The sequence below is a fragment of the Dicentrarchus labrax genome, unplaced genomic scaffold, assembly GCF_905237075.1.
Source record: "Dicentrarchus labrax unplaced genomic scaffold, dlabrax2021, whole genome shotgun sequence".
NCBI lineage: Eukaryota > Metazoa > Chordata > Actinopteri > Moronidae > Dicentrarchus > Dicentrarchus labrax.
Genome location: NW_026136705.1, coordinates 12,308,254 through 12,324,839, shown reverse-complemented (window position 1 = coordinate 12,324,839; position 16,586 = coordinate 12,308,254). Strand labels below are relative to the sequence as shown.

The window sequence follows — 16,586 nt, the reverse complement described above, 5'->3', positions numbered from 1 at the left end:
TTTATCTGTACTGTATGAAGGAGATCCTCTGAATTCTGAGCAGGGAAAAACACACATCTTTTTGTCTATCAAGGGTTGGAAAATATTCAGGAGGACATGGAAAAGCATTTCAATAATTGGGTAGTAGTGGCCAAGTTGTTAGTTGTTGTCAGGTTGCTAGCTAGTGTTGGCTGAATTGCATCCTGTCCAAAGACAAATACTCATACGAAAAGACTAGTGTTCAAATTATACTCTGGGTTTCCTGGTTTAGCCTTCAGTCTCACAGACTTGTATGGTTTTCTGTTTAAAACATATTTTATATGACACATTCATTTGGGTAGGTTTGGCTCTTTTTTTTGCTAATGTTGGATTATTTTGGTCAAGATTATGGTAAATTTTGACTCATGTTAACAGTCAAGTTCAATATCCACATTAACATTAATGGTTGCTATGCATGTGTTTGTGGAAAGAACCCTCTTCTACTCCATTTTGAATAAGGCTGTGACACCACAATGTGCAGAGAAAGTTGGAGGGTGAACCATTTTTAAGGTACTGTGTGTGTGTGTGTGTGTGTGTGTGTGTGTGTGTGTGTGTGTGTGTGTGTGTGTGTGTGGCAGAGGGGAGATGAGATGAGGAGTAAAGCTGGAGCTGCAGCTGAGAGGCTTCTTAATTGATTTCACAGGGAGAGGAGCGGGGGTGGGGCACATGCAGAATATGGGGGGGCTTAATTATTAATGACAGAATCTGCAGATAAAACAGAGGGACAGCAAGCCACTTTACATAACAGTGCAGCGGTGCAACAGTGCGAGCAGTTTTCTTTCTCTCTTTCTGTCTTTCTCGCTTTATCCAACACGGCCATCAAGCCCACTGCTGTGCACAGAGTTGTCATCATTTTTCTTGCTGCTGTCTCTCGTTGTATGTAATGGAAGCACTTCATTTTGCTACTAATGGTCATTAAGATTTTCTCCAGCTACGAAAAGCAGCAGACTATCTACTCCATCTTGCTTCATATGTTATACTCTACAACTGCTCCTCCTCCAACATATGCATTATTTAAAGCACTCACACTGTAAGGTTTTGAAGGCCCCATCAGCTGCTAACAAAAGTGTGTCAGAAGGAAAAAAAAACCAGTGCTGAACTGTGAGAGAATAAGTGATTGTAGAATACAATAGAAAACACCTATTGAAGTTATATCTGCCGTATATGGTCCTGCTCTGTGTAGGCCTGTTCCAGAGAGCCATCGCTCAGAGTGGCTCAGCCATCTCCAGCTGGGCAGTCAACTACCGACCTGTGATGTACACCAAGATCCTGGCGAGGAAAGTTGGCTGCACTCTGGGGGACATGGCAGAGGTGGTGGACTGCCTGAGGAGGAAGAGTTTCCGGGAGCTGGTGGACCAAGACATCCAGCCCGCACGCTACCACATCGCCTTCGGACCTGTGGTAGACGGGGACGTGGTGCCCGATGACCCCGAGATCCTGATGCAGCAGGTCAGAGCTGATTCATGATTGCACTGTTTCTGTTTGATCATTTGCTTACATTTGGTGTGTGGAGGCTGCCAAGCATTGCTGCCGCGCTCTGTGCCATCATGATTTGTGTTTGTGTGTTTGTCGTGACACCAGGGCGAGTTCCTGAACTACGACATATTGCTGGGTGTCAACCAGGGAGAAGGCCTTAAATTTGTGGATGACAGTGAAGGAGAAGACGGAATATCAGCAGCCTCGTTCGACTACACCATCTCCAACTTTGTGGACAATCTGTATGGATACCCTGATGGTCAGATTCTGTCCCTTTTTTACCTTGAAATTGTTCATTAGTTTAAAGTTCAAATCTTTAACTTTCCAAAGGTTGTTGGTCTCTACGGCACTGAGCGGTACTTTAAATAATGGTCAAACTACAACAAAGATGGTGAAGTCAGAAGCACTCCTTCACTTTAAAAGTACTACTACCACGTAAAAAAACTCAGTTACAGCTATAAGTCTGAATGGACTCCATCTGTCTGTAGATAAATAATAATAGCTCATTCCAATAAAAACATAACAGTCCATTTATTCAGATGATTATACACTAAAGAAAACATACTTTTGGATATTATATTTCAATTCTGACAGTAGATCCTCCTAAATGTTACACACTGGACCTTTAATGAGGTTTATATTATTGCGTCATACATACAACTATGCCCCGCCTGCATGGGCTTACATTAGGTTTACATGTGTTCTATACACCAATCAGCCATAACAGGGTGCCTAGGTGGTCATAATGTTCTCTAGCCCCATACATCACAAACTGTGATGCACTGTGTGTTCTGACACCTTTCTATCAGAACCAGCATTAACTGTTTCAGCAATTGCATCAATGAGCCGCCCATGACCCTGTCTCTGATTCACTGCTTTCCCTTCCTTGGAGCACTTTTGATAGGTACTGACCACTGCAGACCAGGAACACCCCACAAGAGCTGCAGTTCTGGAGCTGCTCTGATCCAGTCGTCTAGCCATCACAATTTGGCCCTTGTCAAAGTCGATCAAATCCTCACACTTCCCATTTTTCCTGCTTCTAACACATCAGCTTGAGGACAAAATGTTTATTTGCTGCCTACTATATCCCACCCACTGACAGGTGCCATGATAACCAGATAATCAGCGTTATTCACTTCACCTGTCAGTGGTCAGAATGTTATGGCTGATCGGTGCATGCAAAGTCTCAATTTGTAACTGTTAAAATAATGTGGTGGAGTAAAGAGTAAAATATTTCCCCTAGAATTGTAGTGAAGTAGAACTAAAGTAGCATGAAATGGAAATACTCAAGTGAAGTACAAGTACCTCAAATTTGCACTCATGTACAGTACTTGAGTAATTGTACTTTACACTACAGCTGTAAGGTGAGGATCACGTGACTGACTGGAGGTGGCCAAGCCAGAACTATAACTAGCGAGCTAATCTGCTAGCATGTGTACTGCTGGCTGTTGATATTTGAAAATCAATCACGTCACGTGACACTCTGTGTCAGTAGCATTGAGAGGTTTGCTCTTCTTTATCTGATGCTTCTCCGCTAGACACTCTGAACAGAGCTGGTAGGAGTCTAATGCTGAGACACACACCCACACATTAAAGACCCTGAGGGAAAACACTGTGATAATAGAAATGTAATACAGAAAAAACTTTCAAAATTTGGTTAAATATAAGTTTGCACTCGAATCACAATTACAAAGTACTGCTACTACTGTCAAAAATGAATGGAGTTCAATAAATAAACACAGCAGATTGATTAACAAGCTTTGTTGCGTTCTTCCCTTTGCTGTAGAGTAGATCCATTTTGCAGGGACAGTTGTCTTTTGCACTTCTCTACTGATTAACTGTCTCCTAGCTAGTGAGTCTACCGAAAACTAGACTGCTGACGCCTTTGTCTGTCTCCGTCAGTAATGTGACCCTCACATTGCAGCTGTAGTGGTCCCTCAAGGCCCGCTTGTGACATTGATTCGCCTCTGTGAGCAGTTGTCTAACTGAAAAAAAGATGAACAGATAACTTCTTTAATCATTTATTTGGTATGAGGAAACAGCACACTGAAGTAGCAGAACTTCTTCCACCTGATGTTGCAGATAACCACGCACTTTAACTGTGTGCATGCTCACGTTGCTTTTTGTTTCCTCCAAGGTAAAGATATCTTGAGGGAAACCATAAAGTTCATGTACACAGACTGGGCTGACAGGGACAACAGTGACATGCGGAGGAAGACCCTCCTGGCTTTGTTCACGGACCATCAGTGGGTGGCCCCGGCTGTCGCCACTGCCAAACTGCACGCTGAGTTCCAGTCGCCCGTCTTTTTCTATACCTTCCACCACCACTGTCAGACCGAGGCAAGGCCAGACTGGGCAGACGCAGCCCACGGAGATGAGATCCCCTATGTGTTTGGGATTCCCATGGTGGGAGCCACTGACCTGTTTCCATGTAACTTCTCCAAGAACGATGTCATGCTCAGTGCTGTAGTCATGACATACTGGACCAACTTTGCAAAGACAGGGTTAGTATAATGCCAAATCTAACAATGACATACTTTCTAATATTAAGTGCATTTATGTTATTAAAATATAAAGTAATACACAGTATGTACAGTATGTAGTATTTAAAAGATGATATGTAACACAGTGATGATTGACTTTTGTTGTTTTTGGTATATTCAATCGCTGTATTAGCAACACAGGTAATGCTAAGTTAATAACTCAGTAGTGATAAATAATCCTTAGCATAAAATAATATTTTGATTATTTCTCTCTGCCAGGGATCCAAACCTGCCAGTTCCTCAGGACACCACCTTCATCCACACCAAGCCCAACCGCTTTGAGGAGGTCATCTGGACCAAGTTCAGCTCCAAAGACAAGCAGTACTTGCATATCGGCCTGAAGCCCCGGGTCAGAGACAACTACCGGGCCAACAAGGTGGCCTTCTGGCTGGAGCTGGTGCCACATCTCCACAGCCTCCACAAGGACATCATTGACCGCGCCACAACTCGCCAGCCGCCCGGAGGCACCAACCGCTGGAAGGGCCCTCACAGCCCTGGCACCCGCTCCACACCCCACCCTGTAATCTCCACTTATCCGCCTGATCCTGAGCCCGATGGTTCAGAGAGACCCCGCTACCCTCCCTTCCCGAGTGAGACTAGGGACTACTCCACCGAGCTGAGTGTGACAGTAGCTGTGGGCGCCTCGCTTCTTTTCCTGAATGTGCTGGCCTTTGCCGCGCTTTACTACAAACGGGATAAGCGTCATGAACTCATGCAGAGACGTCACCGCCGACTGTCCCCGCAACGTGGCACGACGATGGGCATGGGTGTTGGCATGGGAGTCGTAGGGGCCCCACCGCACAATGACCTGGCGCTGAGTCAGGAAGAGGAGCTGATGTCACTGCAGATGAAGCAGCAAAGAGTGGAGCTGGAGCACGGCACCCCCCTCCCTTCCCGCGGCGTTCTTGGTGACCTGGAACCCCTGCGACCGCCCGTGTGCCCACCTGACTACACGCTGGCCCTGCGGCGGGCACCGGAGGATGTGCCACTGATGACAGCAAATACCATCACCATGATCCCCAGCACCATCAGCAGCATGCAGCCCCTCCACCCCTTCAACACTTATCCCCCAGTCCCGGCCCCCTCCACTACACCTGTTCCCAGCCACAGCAACAATGCCCTGCCACACCAACACTCCACCACCCGTGTATAGGACCAGGCACAACCCCACTCTGGGCTTAAAGAGACGCACCACACAAACTGCTCCATATAAATCCACTCTCACCCCCCTCTATTCTTCTTTACTATATCATTGTCTTTTCTCATTAAGCCCTCAAATAAAGCTGCAGTTTGTAAGATTTTAAGCAGTGAAATACCTCTAAAATGTAATCATAAATCAAGAAGGAGTTGATTAAAAAAGCTCCTTTGCCAAAATCCTGTCATAGGTACATACTGCTTTGCCCTGTTACAGCTCTTTCAATATGTCTCGCTTACTAGGTGAGCCACCAAAAGCAGCTTTAAGCTTGTAGCTCTCTCTCAAAGAGGTATTGAGCTAATCACAATCAGTCAGGCATCTTATGTGTTGCTTGATTGTTTTGCGTATGTGTTGTTGTGTCAGTGTAAAACTATGTTTGACATAGAATACATACATTCATTCTCATCCATTTAGCGAAAAGATAATACAGTAGCGAGCAGCTTTGTATGAGGCAACATATGCCCCAACAAGCTGTCTGTCATAAAGCGGTGATTTCTTGAAACTTACAAATTGCAGCTTTAAAGGCCCAATCTGGAAGTGGAATTTGGCACCCTGTGTTGAGCGCTATGTCCCAACAGCTGTCTCTGTGTTCTGATTTTGGAGACTTTTGTTTAGTGCGAAATGTATTGACAGCGCTGGAAGTACAAGAATGAACTATTTGACATTCAAGCATGAGTTTTTCATAGATTTTTAAAACTTAATTTCTGCTGTTTACAAATTTATGTACCTGTTTTCAGTTAGGATGCGACCTATACGCCATCCAAAGTCATGCTTTTTGAAAATCTGTATTACTCACAAATTATGCTTTCAAAACATTTCCAGATTGGGGCTTCAACTGTTGGGCGGTACAGGAAATAACTGAATCATACTCAGTCTGTGGGATGCAACCTGGAATCCAGGCTGCCCATTAGAGCTCAGTGCATCTCCGCCGCACAGGCTCTAATCATGTCCATTACTTTATTTGTTTCTCACTCATTATCTCTCTGTCTGTATCCCCATCTCAGCCCATTTAACTGCTTCTCTTTTTCACTGCCTCACACTCTTTCTCTCTCTGCATCTGCCCTCGTAGCTCTTTTTATTAAACCATTGACATAATCCATTTCCATCTTCACTCCTTTCCTCTCTCTCGCAATCACTTCTAGACTCTCTTTTCCTTTTGGAGTCTTTTATACAAAAACACAAATGTAAATGATGTATTATTAATAAATTGTAAGGATATGAATGAAAAAAAAGATATTCTGATATCTCGTTTTTACCAGCATTCTTGGTGCCAAGTACTGTGATAAAGTTCCTCTTTCACTGGCGTCCAGTGGACCGCCTGGAGAGGTCCATCCTGACTGTATCTTACAAAAGGAATTACCATCATAAAAAGTGCCAACCCCTTCATCTTTCTTTTTGATCCACACACTTTTTTTTTTTAATTACACTCAATGTTGCACTGTGGCTGGTCTCTTCTTTATAGGGAAATCAGATTCAATATATTCTCGTTTAAAAGAAAAAAAGAATATAAAGTTTTATTAACTACTTTGCTGTCTGGGATATTTGCATGATGTTTTTTATTTTATAAAGAGTGTGGACAGAGAAGTTTGTTTGTCATTTCAATGATTTGCCTTGTTCTTCATTGTTTTTTTTCTCTCTTTTATTTTGAAAATCATTTTAATTTTCTATTTTAATATCAGCTGCACTTTGTGGTACTTCAAAAAGGTATTAAAGTATTAAGAGATGAATATTGTGTAAACTATGATTATAACAAAGAGAGTAAATATTTCCTCTTTATTTTTTTCATTTCCTAACACTGAGGCTGTGCCGCAAAACTACCAGAAAGACTGATCAAAGCCTTTTTCTTTCCTCCCTCTTTTTGCTCTGATTCTCTTTATTTTTTTGCAACCGTCAAGTTTGAAGTCACTGTATCTCAATCTCACCTGAAGATAGCACTTTTTTTGAGTTACAAAAAAAAAAAAGAAACAACTACTTTACATGAATAGTCTAAATAAGGTTTTTGTCTGTGACTGACATTAACCACATGCTTCAAGTGTTTGAAGACTGCCTGACAGTTATCTTTTCGTCTGCTCTTTTGTTGTTTCATGATTCTCCCTTCTGCAAGGCGGGAGAAAGGATAAGATATATTTATGATGGTCAAAAGGTGAGAAAGCCTTGTACGAGCGTTTCACATCTTTCGCACAACTGAACACAGGGACGGGTCACACTCTGGACAATTCTGAAAAAAAAAAACCCCAGTGACATTAGGACAACACTGGACAAACGCTGACAGTGATTCAATGGCGATGGCGAGATAGCTCGTCAGCTACATTATGATCTGTCAATGCACAGAGGATGCATTCTAAAAACCTGATTTAAGAAAAAAAAAATCTTTAATGACAGACATTACTCATACACCATATACCACAAAAACCAGGCGAGCGGGATTCCTTCCCCCGCCTTGTGATGTTCTGTATCCTGTCTGCTTAGGATAACGACACTCTGGAGCCAGACTGCCATCCCTCACACTGGACTGGAGCGAGCCGCGAGGACAAAAGAACAAAAACCAACACATGAAACAAACTGTACATTTTTTAAGTGTAAGAGAACAAACTGGAATTTGTAAATATTATGTTTGTTGTTTGGTTTGAGTGATTGGCCGGAACTTTTCTTTGTGACAACAGGTGCAAGTTTAGATGACTTAACATGATTTTAGCACTCATGCGTATGTTTTATTCTCCTTTTATTTCCTAGGTCTCAAGGGCAAATTCCAATAGGTTATTGGCACATAAGTACATCTGTTAACATAAGTGAATAATTATATATATATCTATATATATATATATATATATATATCCACAGCATGGTTGAGGTCAACATAAACACGGAAACGAATGCTTAGGGCTCAGGTTAGCCTTAATGTTGTGGTGATAAAAATGCTCTTACTGCATATATGGCTGTCTAAAGCATAACGTACACACCTGGCACTATCCTATCAATCGAGGCAGCTTTTCAGTGAAATGAGTCCTTTCATTGGTTAAAAAGCCAAAGAACAGCTGCAGAGAACAGATGAAGGAAGGGGAAATAGGGATGATTTGAGAAATGAGGCAGAAAAAACGAGAGGCAGGATATTTCAAATGTGCTCAAAACAAACCACAAATCAAGGAACTTTACTTGTGATGCCTGTGGATTAAATAGTTAGTGTCTCACGTTGTCTTGAGCATTGTCATACAGTTTAACCTGTAATTGGGAGGTTGTGAAATCCTTTGTACTCTTTTTGGTCTTATTTCAGACTCTAATCATGGTGGTTGTTTTGCTACCTTTTGCAATTTTGTCTGCACATTCTGTTTATGGGATTATTGACCCAGCTGTTTGATGTGAGTTTGAGTTGCCCATGCTTCCAAAAACACTATTACAAAGACAGTATTTTGGGGTTTTGTTGAAACAAGGGTTTGGACAGCCAACAGATAATGGAAGCACACTCACCAAGTTTACATGTTTACACTACAGTTTTGATGTTGGCTTAAGGTAAAGGGGAAAAAAAAGAAAAAGCATTACAAGGATCCAAATATCTTATTATAACATTTATTGCTGGAATGGTAAAGTGAAGGCTTGCACCTGTTTGTCTGTTTCATTTAGTCTGATTCAGTAACCTGCTTGAAGCTCAAGATACTGTGAGTGAGCATAATGACCAGAAGGGGTTGAAAGAATTAAAGTTAATATTTCTATTTCAAATAGAGGCTATTACACACTGTATGTTGTGTATCTGAACTGGAAAACATTAAAAGACATTCTTAAACAAATGCTTTGCCATTTTTGTCACATTGCCAGAGAAGCAACACAAGCTGTATTACATTTTCTAGCCACTTGGGGCAGAAAACCCTCACATCCAGGAGCAACTTTTAATGTTAGTAGTGATGGAAAGTCCGTTTTTTTTTTTAGTGAGTTAGATCATTTGGCTCAGCTTAGCAGTAAGAGAGCTTTTCATTCAGTTTCATTTTCCACCTCTGGGTTGTAATAATTCAGACAATTCTAGCAATGTTTTGACCTGTGATTGGTACGTATGTACATTTATGATTTAACCTCATAATTTAAAGTATACCATCATTTTACATTATGCTAAATAATGTAAAAACATCAAACAGTATTACATATGTATTGAACGTTTTATTTATATTGAACTATGTTTTGTATGTTGGCGACCGATGCAACATGCAAAAGTGTCACCGTGCTTGGGACTAAAGTGAAGTGTTTCTGGATTGTATTTTATATGTTTTTTAGGATCATCCTATTAGTCTGTCTTGTATTCATTTTTTAAAAAAAAGAAAGACAAAAAAATTGGCGGTCGGACGGGAGCTGGCTCCTGGCTCATAGAGCCGACTCGTTCAAATCATTAACGGCTTTAACCAGCAGGCAATTGCTTGTGTAGACGACCAGCAACTTTAACTTTAACATTTATTGTGTTTCTTACCTTTTAGCAGCCTTTATATTTGCTATTGGTAGTGTAGAGTCAGGATATCAAAATGTTTTGCTCATTGCTGCCCGCTACAGTTGAAAATGGAGAGTAGTATATTTGTGAGACTTTAAAGGCCTTCAAACAGCTACAGAGCTCTGTAGAGTTGGCTGGTTTATCAACTTATCTTGATAAAAGAAGTATGCAAACATAGCTGAACAACATTACCTCCAAAACAATCTGAGTGAAATCAATTGTTGAAGTAACTCAGTTGTTTTGAGTGCGCTTACATTTGTGCTGTATTTTAAGCATTGGTGATATAATTCCAGTTTGTTCCACTGACTCATTTTCTTTTAGTTGACTTCATATTATTACACAAATGTAAGCCCCATAGCGCCAAAATTAATTGGCTACCATTTTGATAATCGATTAATTGTTAATAGTTTTTATCATACATCAGCTCTTTTGACGTATGAGGTAATGTAATAATTTGCTTAAGTGGAAGAAAACTGAGTAAACTCAATTTAAGTTGTAACATTTGTATAATGAAGATACATTAAAGGTAGTCTTACTTTATTCAGATAAATAACACATTTTAAATAAGTTTGGAGAAATGCTGCATATGAGAGTGTCATTTATTTACTAGTTTTAACTTCAATTCAATTTATGAAATTGGTACAATTAACTTAATTAAGCTTGGTTAGGTAGTAAATTTAAATGGTTTAAAGCAATTGGTTTCCTCAAACAATCAATTTTACAGTGGTCATGTCAATATTGATTATTGGGGCTTGAAACAAGTGATGGTTGTTTTTTTTTTTAGAAAGAAGAAAATGATGATGGCTACTCAGCTAACAGGAACCATAGATAACACAGTTTTCCTGTATTACTTACATTTTTCTTTTTTTCTTCTCTTTTTTTCCAGTTTCGTTGTTGCTTATATAGCTAGCATTCGCCATAAAATGAAGCCTCCAAAAGCTCAGCTTCCCATGATTTCAATTTCTAAGCCACACAAACTGAGTTCTGACCTTCACTCCATAAGGTCTTTAAGTTATCTGAAGGATTTGAATTTCAAAGCCTAAAATAACTTGGCAGCACCAATTTTATGATGGGAATCGGCCTCTGATCTCTGTTTATTCAGCTGTTGTACACAATAAATCAATATTACAGCAAATATACTGGAACAGACTGATGCACTGGTCCTGTTGGATAAAACATTTGTGCTAACAACTTTCCATTCATTGGAGCCCTGATGTGGAAATAACTGAATACTTATTTTGCCACAGATACATTTATTTCTGTAGTATAAGTGGTGAAGCACTTTGAGACCACATTGCACCTCTTTTTACCTCTCCAAAGTCACATTTGCGCTGTAATCAATTGATCTTTTTTCCCATATTACATTTTGCCACTATGAATTATCACAGGTAGACTAGAGGCAAAACAATAAAGATAAATCATTTCAATAAGCAAACCCTGCCTGCAGCTGTGTTGCAAACTGGGATTCATATACAATTCCCTAAAGGAGGTGGGGGGGTCCTAAATCTGACCTTGCACAAGTGTACATTGTCTTTGAACAAGTGTGCCAATGCATCCATTTTTAAAACTTTTCTATAGTTTTTAATAGTTTTTCATATTTGGATTACCAGATTTATACTTTTGGATTAGAATAACTGGCCTGAGTTATTGCTGCAATAAGAAGCAAGTTATTAAACCCCACTGGGTCTAATAACTCTTATGGTTGATGTGCACTGTATTAATCAAAATCATCTTCGTTATAACTTTGTAAATAGATTGCACAATTGTTTAGATGACTGATGCATACGGTAATGTCATTGCATTTCTCTTTTGCTCTCAACACAATTACCTCTGCAGATAATGACACTATTGGTTTCCCTTTAAGCACAGAACATACTTTCCCTCACTCACTAGGTGGCAGTGTCCAACTTTATTGACAGGACCTGCTGCATCAGAAAATGACTGCTTCTAACCCAAATGAACCAGCCTCTATTTAAAAAAAAAAAAAAAAGTCAGCCTTGCTATCATCACTGTCATTTTGGGATGATGGGTCTAACAGCTCAGAAAGCTTCTTCCTCTGGAACTGCAAATAGAAACATCATTCTGAAAAATGTAAAGACGATCTCTTCAGCATCATGAAACTAAAACCCACTATAAGTTATGTCAAACATGCCTTTGAGATATTATATTCACAAAGGTAATATTTAAACATTTTAAATGTTTTATTGGATATCCAGTTGTTATTCTCGCTGTCTTTAAATGATAAAATCTGCATGGGAAGTTTGCAAGGCTTCTCAGATCCTGTTGGTCTTGTGATAAAAACTTAAAGAACTCTACAACAAATCTATTGGACAGCCCATGGATCTTTTATTTTATTCAAAAGACTTTTATTACAAGCAGATTAACTAAATGATTAAAGCGAATAAAACCCATCAGACAGCCATAAAAGTCAAATCCAATTTTTATAGCTGTGCCAAACATTCAAACTCACATATGCTCAAGAGTATGAGGGAAGGGAGCTATTTCTAAGCTTATCACAGCTTTACATCCAGGTTGTAAGAGTTTAACCTAAAAGACTACAGGAGACCTCAGCTTTAAAGTTCACTATTTTACATATTAAAATGTTTAGTGCATAAATGACAAGTAATCACACTAGCCAGTAAATTTTGATAGTTTATTAAATGGGTTTGCATAACACACCACACATCACTATTATAGTCCCTCTCCCAACAAACTAGCTCCCTTTGTCATGTGGTCATTTTCTGCAAGAGGGCAGATAGAAAGCATTAATAAATAAAACCTATTGAAGAACTAGTTCTTTAAGTTTTAAGAGCTGCAAGGAAAGTTTTAAATGACAATATCTAAATTTTTAAATGACTCTTGAGGAGGGGAAAGCACACATATCTACCATAAGCCACCCATTATCTTGAGAGTAAGCCCAGGAGAGCTTTCAGATAGTGTGCTGGAGGTAAAGAGGAAGAGGTGAGGGAGAGATGCAGTTGTCATAGAAGATCTGAAGGTTCTGGTCGACGTCCATGTTGTTTTTCAGAAGGATCTCAAGCTCCTGAACCGGCATCTCATGGACGCTGTTGCCCTCTTTGGCGTTTTTGGCCATGGCGGCGTGGGACGGGAAGCGGATGCGGACATCATGCGGCGCGTTGCGGTCGTAGTCGGTGCAGCAGTAAGCGGACCACACATCTTCCGGGATGGCCACACGGTCCTGGTTGTTCCGACGGATCGTGTTGCCTCTGGTGGTCACCCCGGTGACGATGAAGGCCGTGCCACGGCAGAAGTTGTTGAGGCGCACCCGGATGCGCTCCTCGTACTCGCGCCAGGGTCCGATGTTGAACTCCCGTATCTCCGGGACCACGTTGGTCAGAGTGTAAGTGGCTGCACGGTCGTGCGGGGTGGACTGGTGCTGGTCTGGGTTCAGGTGACCTCTCTCGTACAGGACCACATCAGAGTAGTCATCGAGGACTGCCTGGCTGTCCTCAAACTTCATGTGCAGGTAACCAGTGGGGAAGGGCAGCATGTTTCCATTGCCATCAACTTCTGCCAGCTGTGGAGACATAAAGAGCACTTCCAGCAGGGTTTTCAATAATATGGGAATTATACAAAGCCAGTGTCCCCCTGGCTCCTGGTCTAGACCTACTGTCTATTCCAGCTGCTGCCAAGCCCTCTTTGAAAGAGGTTTTATACTTCAGTGTGAGCTACCTGGTTAACAATAAAAATGGATGAATGAAAAACCCTTTATGAATGAAGTTTTCTCTATATTTTGTGGATAAGCAAACCTAAACTATGACTCAAAGACAAGTCCCTCACCTGTGGCTCATACATCCAAGGGTAGTCCACACGTCTGTCTCCCTCTGTTTTCTTGAAGGTGTAAGCTGAGTAGACCGGAATCCGCTTCTGGGGGTCGTACAGGGTTACATAACGAGGTTTGTCTGCGTATCGTTGGCAGATCTTCTTCAGTTTGGTGTCGATGATCCCCCGCGGTGGTGTCCCCATATACAGGGAGTCCTTGCATCTCTCTACATGATTAAAATCTTGGACCACCGTTGCTGACGTGAGGGACGAAAGACATATGATCAAAATGGCTAAAACTAATGGCGTTAACATGTTCATGGTCAGAGAGGTCTCCTCTGTGTCTCCTACTGTGGCTGCTGCAAAAACAATGACAGAAGATGTTTGCAGTTATGATTTAAATGTCACAAAGGAGATATGCAAAGCAGGAGGAGACAGGCCTTCTGACACATGTGGGCGTGGATGTGCAGGTCATTGCATTTCTCCCACCTACAATTCTAAAATGATATTGAATAAAAAGCTGTTTGTTTTCTTGAATTTTGTCCTAAATCTTTATATTTATAGGCTTTATTTCTCTTTTTGAAGCAAAGGTACTGCAATGAACTTATAGGCTTAAGGCTATTTAAACAAAATAGTAATCATTGACTCCTCTATGTTTGCAGGGAAATTCTTACCACGTCATTATTCTACATATTCACCTTAGTACCACAAGGAATTCATAACCAACACACCTACTGAGAACGACAGCCAACCACTTGTGCAGCCCCCATTTGGAACAAAATGTAAAACACAAAAAACCTGCTGCAATAACTTGCCCTTGCAAAAACATTTTGACCTTGCAAGATCCTTTTTTTTTCCAGTGACGTAAGCATGTAAGCATGACTCTCACAGAAGCCTGAATTCTGGTTCACCTGGAGTATGGTGATGAAACACAGGCCATTGAAATAGGATACTCGGAGACGTGTTATCAATGTAATGGTAAATGCAAAACTGTCTAATCTGTCTCAGTAATGAACAAAAGGCCTAAAGTGACCAGTGTAGTTCAGAGGTACTATGCAACGTGAGTGGTGGATAAACCAGTGGGCAGAAGAGAGATAAAGCATGAAAGTTTAACTACAACATAATGACAGTGTACACACACTCCTCATGATCTGTGCATAAAGGCCCACACGTGTTTGCCATTTAATAATTAAAGACAATAGTTACACTTGGAATATAATGGAATAATTACCAGAGATCAGAGTTAATAAATGTTTTATAAGCTTTTGTATTTGTATTTAGAGCAGGAGGGGGAGGAGATCTCATTGAAATAAAGTTGGTGTTTTATTGAACAAGAGAAGAATTATATATAAATATGAGTCTGAAGAAGCAAAATAAGAAAATAACCCAGTACTTTATAGAAACTGAAGAAACTTAATTTTCCATGAAGTAGATTGAGTATTGCACAGCAAATGGTTCAATGTTCTGCCAAAATGGGTGCTTGACCTATTTTGGCTGCTCACTGTGTACAGAGCAATTAATCCATCTCAAAGTCTCTTCCTGTCTCCAAAGTTTTTTAGTCCTTAGTCCTTCATAACAGCTTGGACACATTATGCAAATTCTTCATCTTTTTATTAAACACATTTACCATTTGATGGCTGTGGCTGCACAGTTCTCTCTCTCCATTACTGCAAAGGGCACTTGTGTTTTGCTTTCTTTATTTTGCAAGTATCATTTGACAACAACTTACCATGTGGCTTGGTAGTTGCACTGACTGTCCTACAGCAGAAAGGTTACTGGTTGATCCACTCACCAACTACACGTCCTGTCAGTGTCCTAGATCTCTTTAAACACACAGCACCACGCAAATAGACAAAACACACAAGCAAATTTGGAAGTCATACTCGCCAGTTTGACAGCACATGTGCAGCATTTTGAAAAAAGGAGAGAAAACACAAAAAACTGCATTGCAAATACAGAAAACGTGACCAAATACAGAAACGCTTCAAATAGCACAGATGGCAATTGAAACTGTTTCCAGAGGACACTAGAAAGCGATGAACGTGGCTGGGACACATATTTTAATCAGGAAAGACAAGTGAATGAAGTAAAGATAATTGTTTATTATAATATATTATATGTGATGTTTAAATCTTGACACAAAGTTTTTGGCACTAAGACTCTACAGCAGTGGTTCCCAACCTGGGGGTTGGGACCCCCACTAGGGCTCACCAAAGCTTCATGAGGGGGGTCGCGAGGCCTTTTTGATTTTAAGGGGTGTAGGAGGGGAAGAGAACAGGGACATGTTTGTGATCGAGGGGCGTCTGCCCTGAGCAGCATCAAGATAAATCCCCAGACACGGGTGGTGGTGGTGGTGGTGGCTGATGACTCTGCTAAGGCTGATGAAATTATTGAAGCTGATTAATCTGCAAATACTGGGTGATGGGGGAGGTGAAGGAACATGCATAACAGCAGCATAAATGAACATATTTCAAAAGAAAACCATGCAGGCGTGACGCTGTGCTATTGGATAAATGTGAGCCCCTGATAATGACAGCAAGGAAACTCTGCGAGCACGAGAGAGGAGTGAATGCAATGCCAAAAACTAGTCTTCCTGACTGAACTTTGGCTAGAGCTTCATTTGGTTGTGCTTTCTCACTTTTTTTTCTAAATGTTGCTCATGTGTTGTCAAATTGATGAAGATGTTTTCTTAATTGGCTTGTGTTTTGTCTGTTTGCGAGGGTCTTCTTAAGTTGCAGTGCGCTGAGCTCTCAGGGCCACCGTATTATCATCTAAATCTGTGATTCTCGACCAGGGTTATTCTTACCCTAGGGGGCACCTCTGCACTTGCTACGGGGTACGTGGAAAGATTATGAAGTAGCTCAAGTAATAATGAGCAAAAAGGAGACTAAAGAAACTATGATTTGATAAAGAAATGTATCCACAGAGCTGTACTCGAACACCCCGGAGAGCAGGGATACTAGCTAGCAAGAGAGAGGTGCAGTTGAAACTGATGGATAAACAGTCGAAATAGCTCGCTAAAAGCAATCAATAAACATCATTGTGCCATCAAATTATCATCACAATGCCACTTTTATATAACTAATTATATTAACATCCAGTT

At 40.8% G+C, this 16,586-nt stretch overlaps 2 protein-coding genes across 3 annotated transcripts in view; one reads left to right on the top strand and one right to left on the bottom strand.

Annotated features, from left to right (window-relative positions):
- nlgn2b (neuroligin 2b) overlaps positions 1-9,014 on the top strand; it is a 71,585-nt gene extending 62,571 nt beyond the window's left edge. Inside the window, exons 6-9 of one of the 2 annotated variants that reach the window (XM_051401672.1) lie at positions 1,202-1,467; positions 1,600-1,753; positions 3,638-3,998; positions 4,257-9,014. In XM_051401672.1, coding sequence (XP_051257632.1) covers positions 1,202-1,467; positions 1,600-1,753; positions 3,638-3,998; positions 4,257-5,190 — 1,715 coding nt within the window. In that variant the 3' untranslated portion in view covers positions 5,191-9,014. Of the gene's footprint in view, positions 1-1,201; positions 1,468-1,599; positions 1,754-3,631; positions 3,999-4,256 lie in introns of both variants that reach the window. The other variant, XM_051401670.1, reaches the window with a different exon arrangement.
- A 3,325-nt stretch (positions 9,015-12,339) lies between these two features.
- On the bottom strand, positions 12,340-13,864 carry LOC127364610 (endonuclease domain-containing 1 protein). Its single transcript, XM_051402248.1, has 2 exons — positions 13,502-13,864; positions 12,340-13,238 (listed from the first exon to the last, which is right to left on the bottom strand). The coding sequence occupies exons 1-2, from the start codon at positions 13,802-13,804 to the stop codon at positions 12,630-12,632; spliced, it is 912 nt and encodes a 303-aa protein (XP_051258208.1). The 5' UTR covers positions 13,805-13,864; the 3' UTR covers positions 12,340-12,629.
- Positions 13,865-16,586: the final 2,722 nt, after the last annotated feature.

Bases quoted from the DNA above. Each gene is read 5' to 3' on its own strand.
- LOC127364610 (XM_051402248.1), bottom strand. From the start codon at position 13,804: ATGAACATGTTAACGCCATTAGTTTTAGCCATTTTGATCATATGTCTT. The intron at 13,239-13,501 runs GTGAGGGACTTG...ATGTCTCCACAG, and splicing joins CTTGGATGTATGAGCCACAG to CTGGCAGAAGTTGATGGCAA.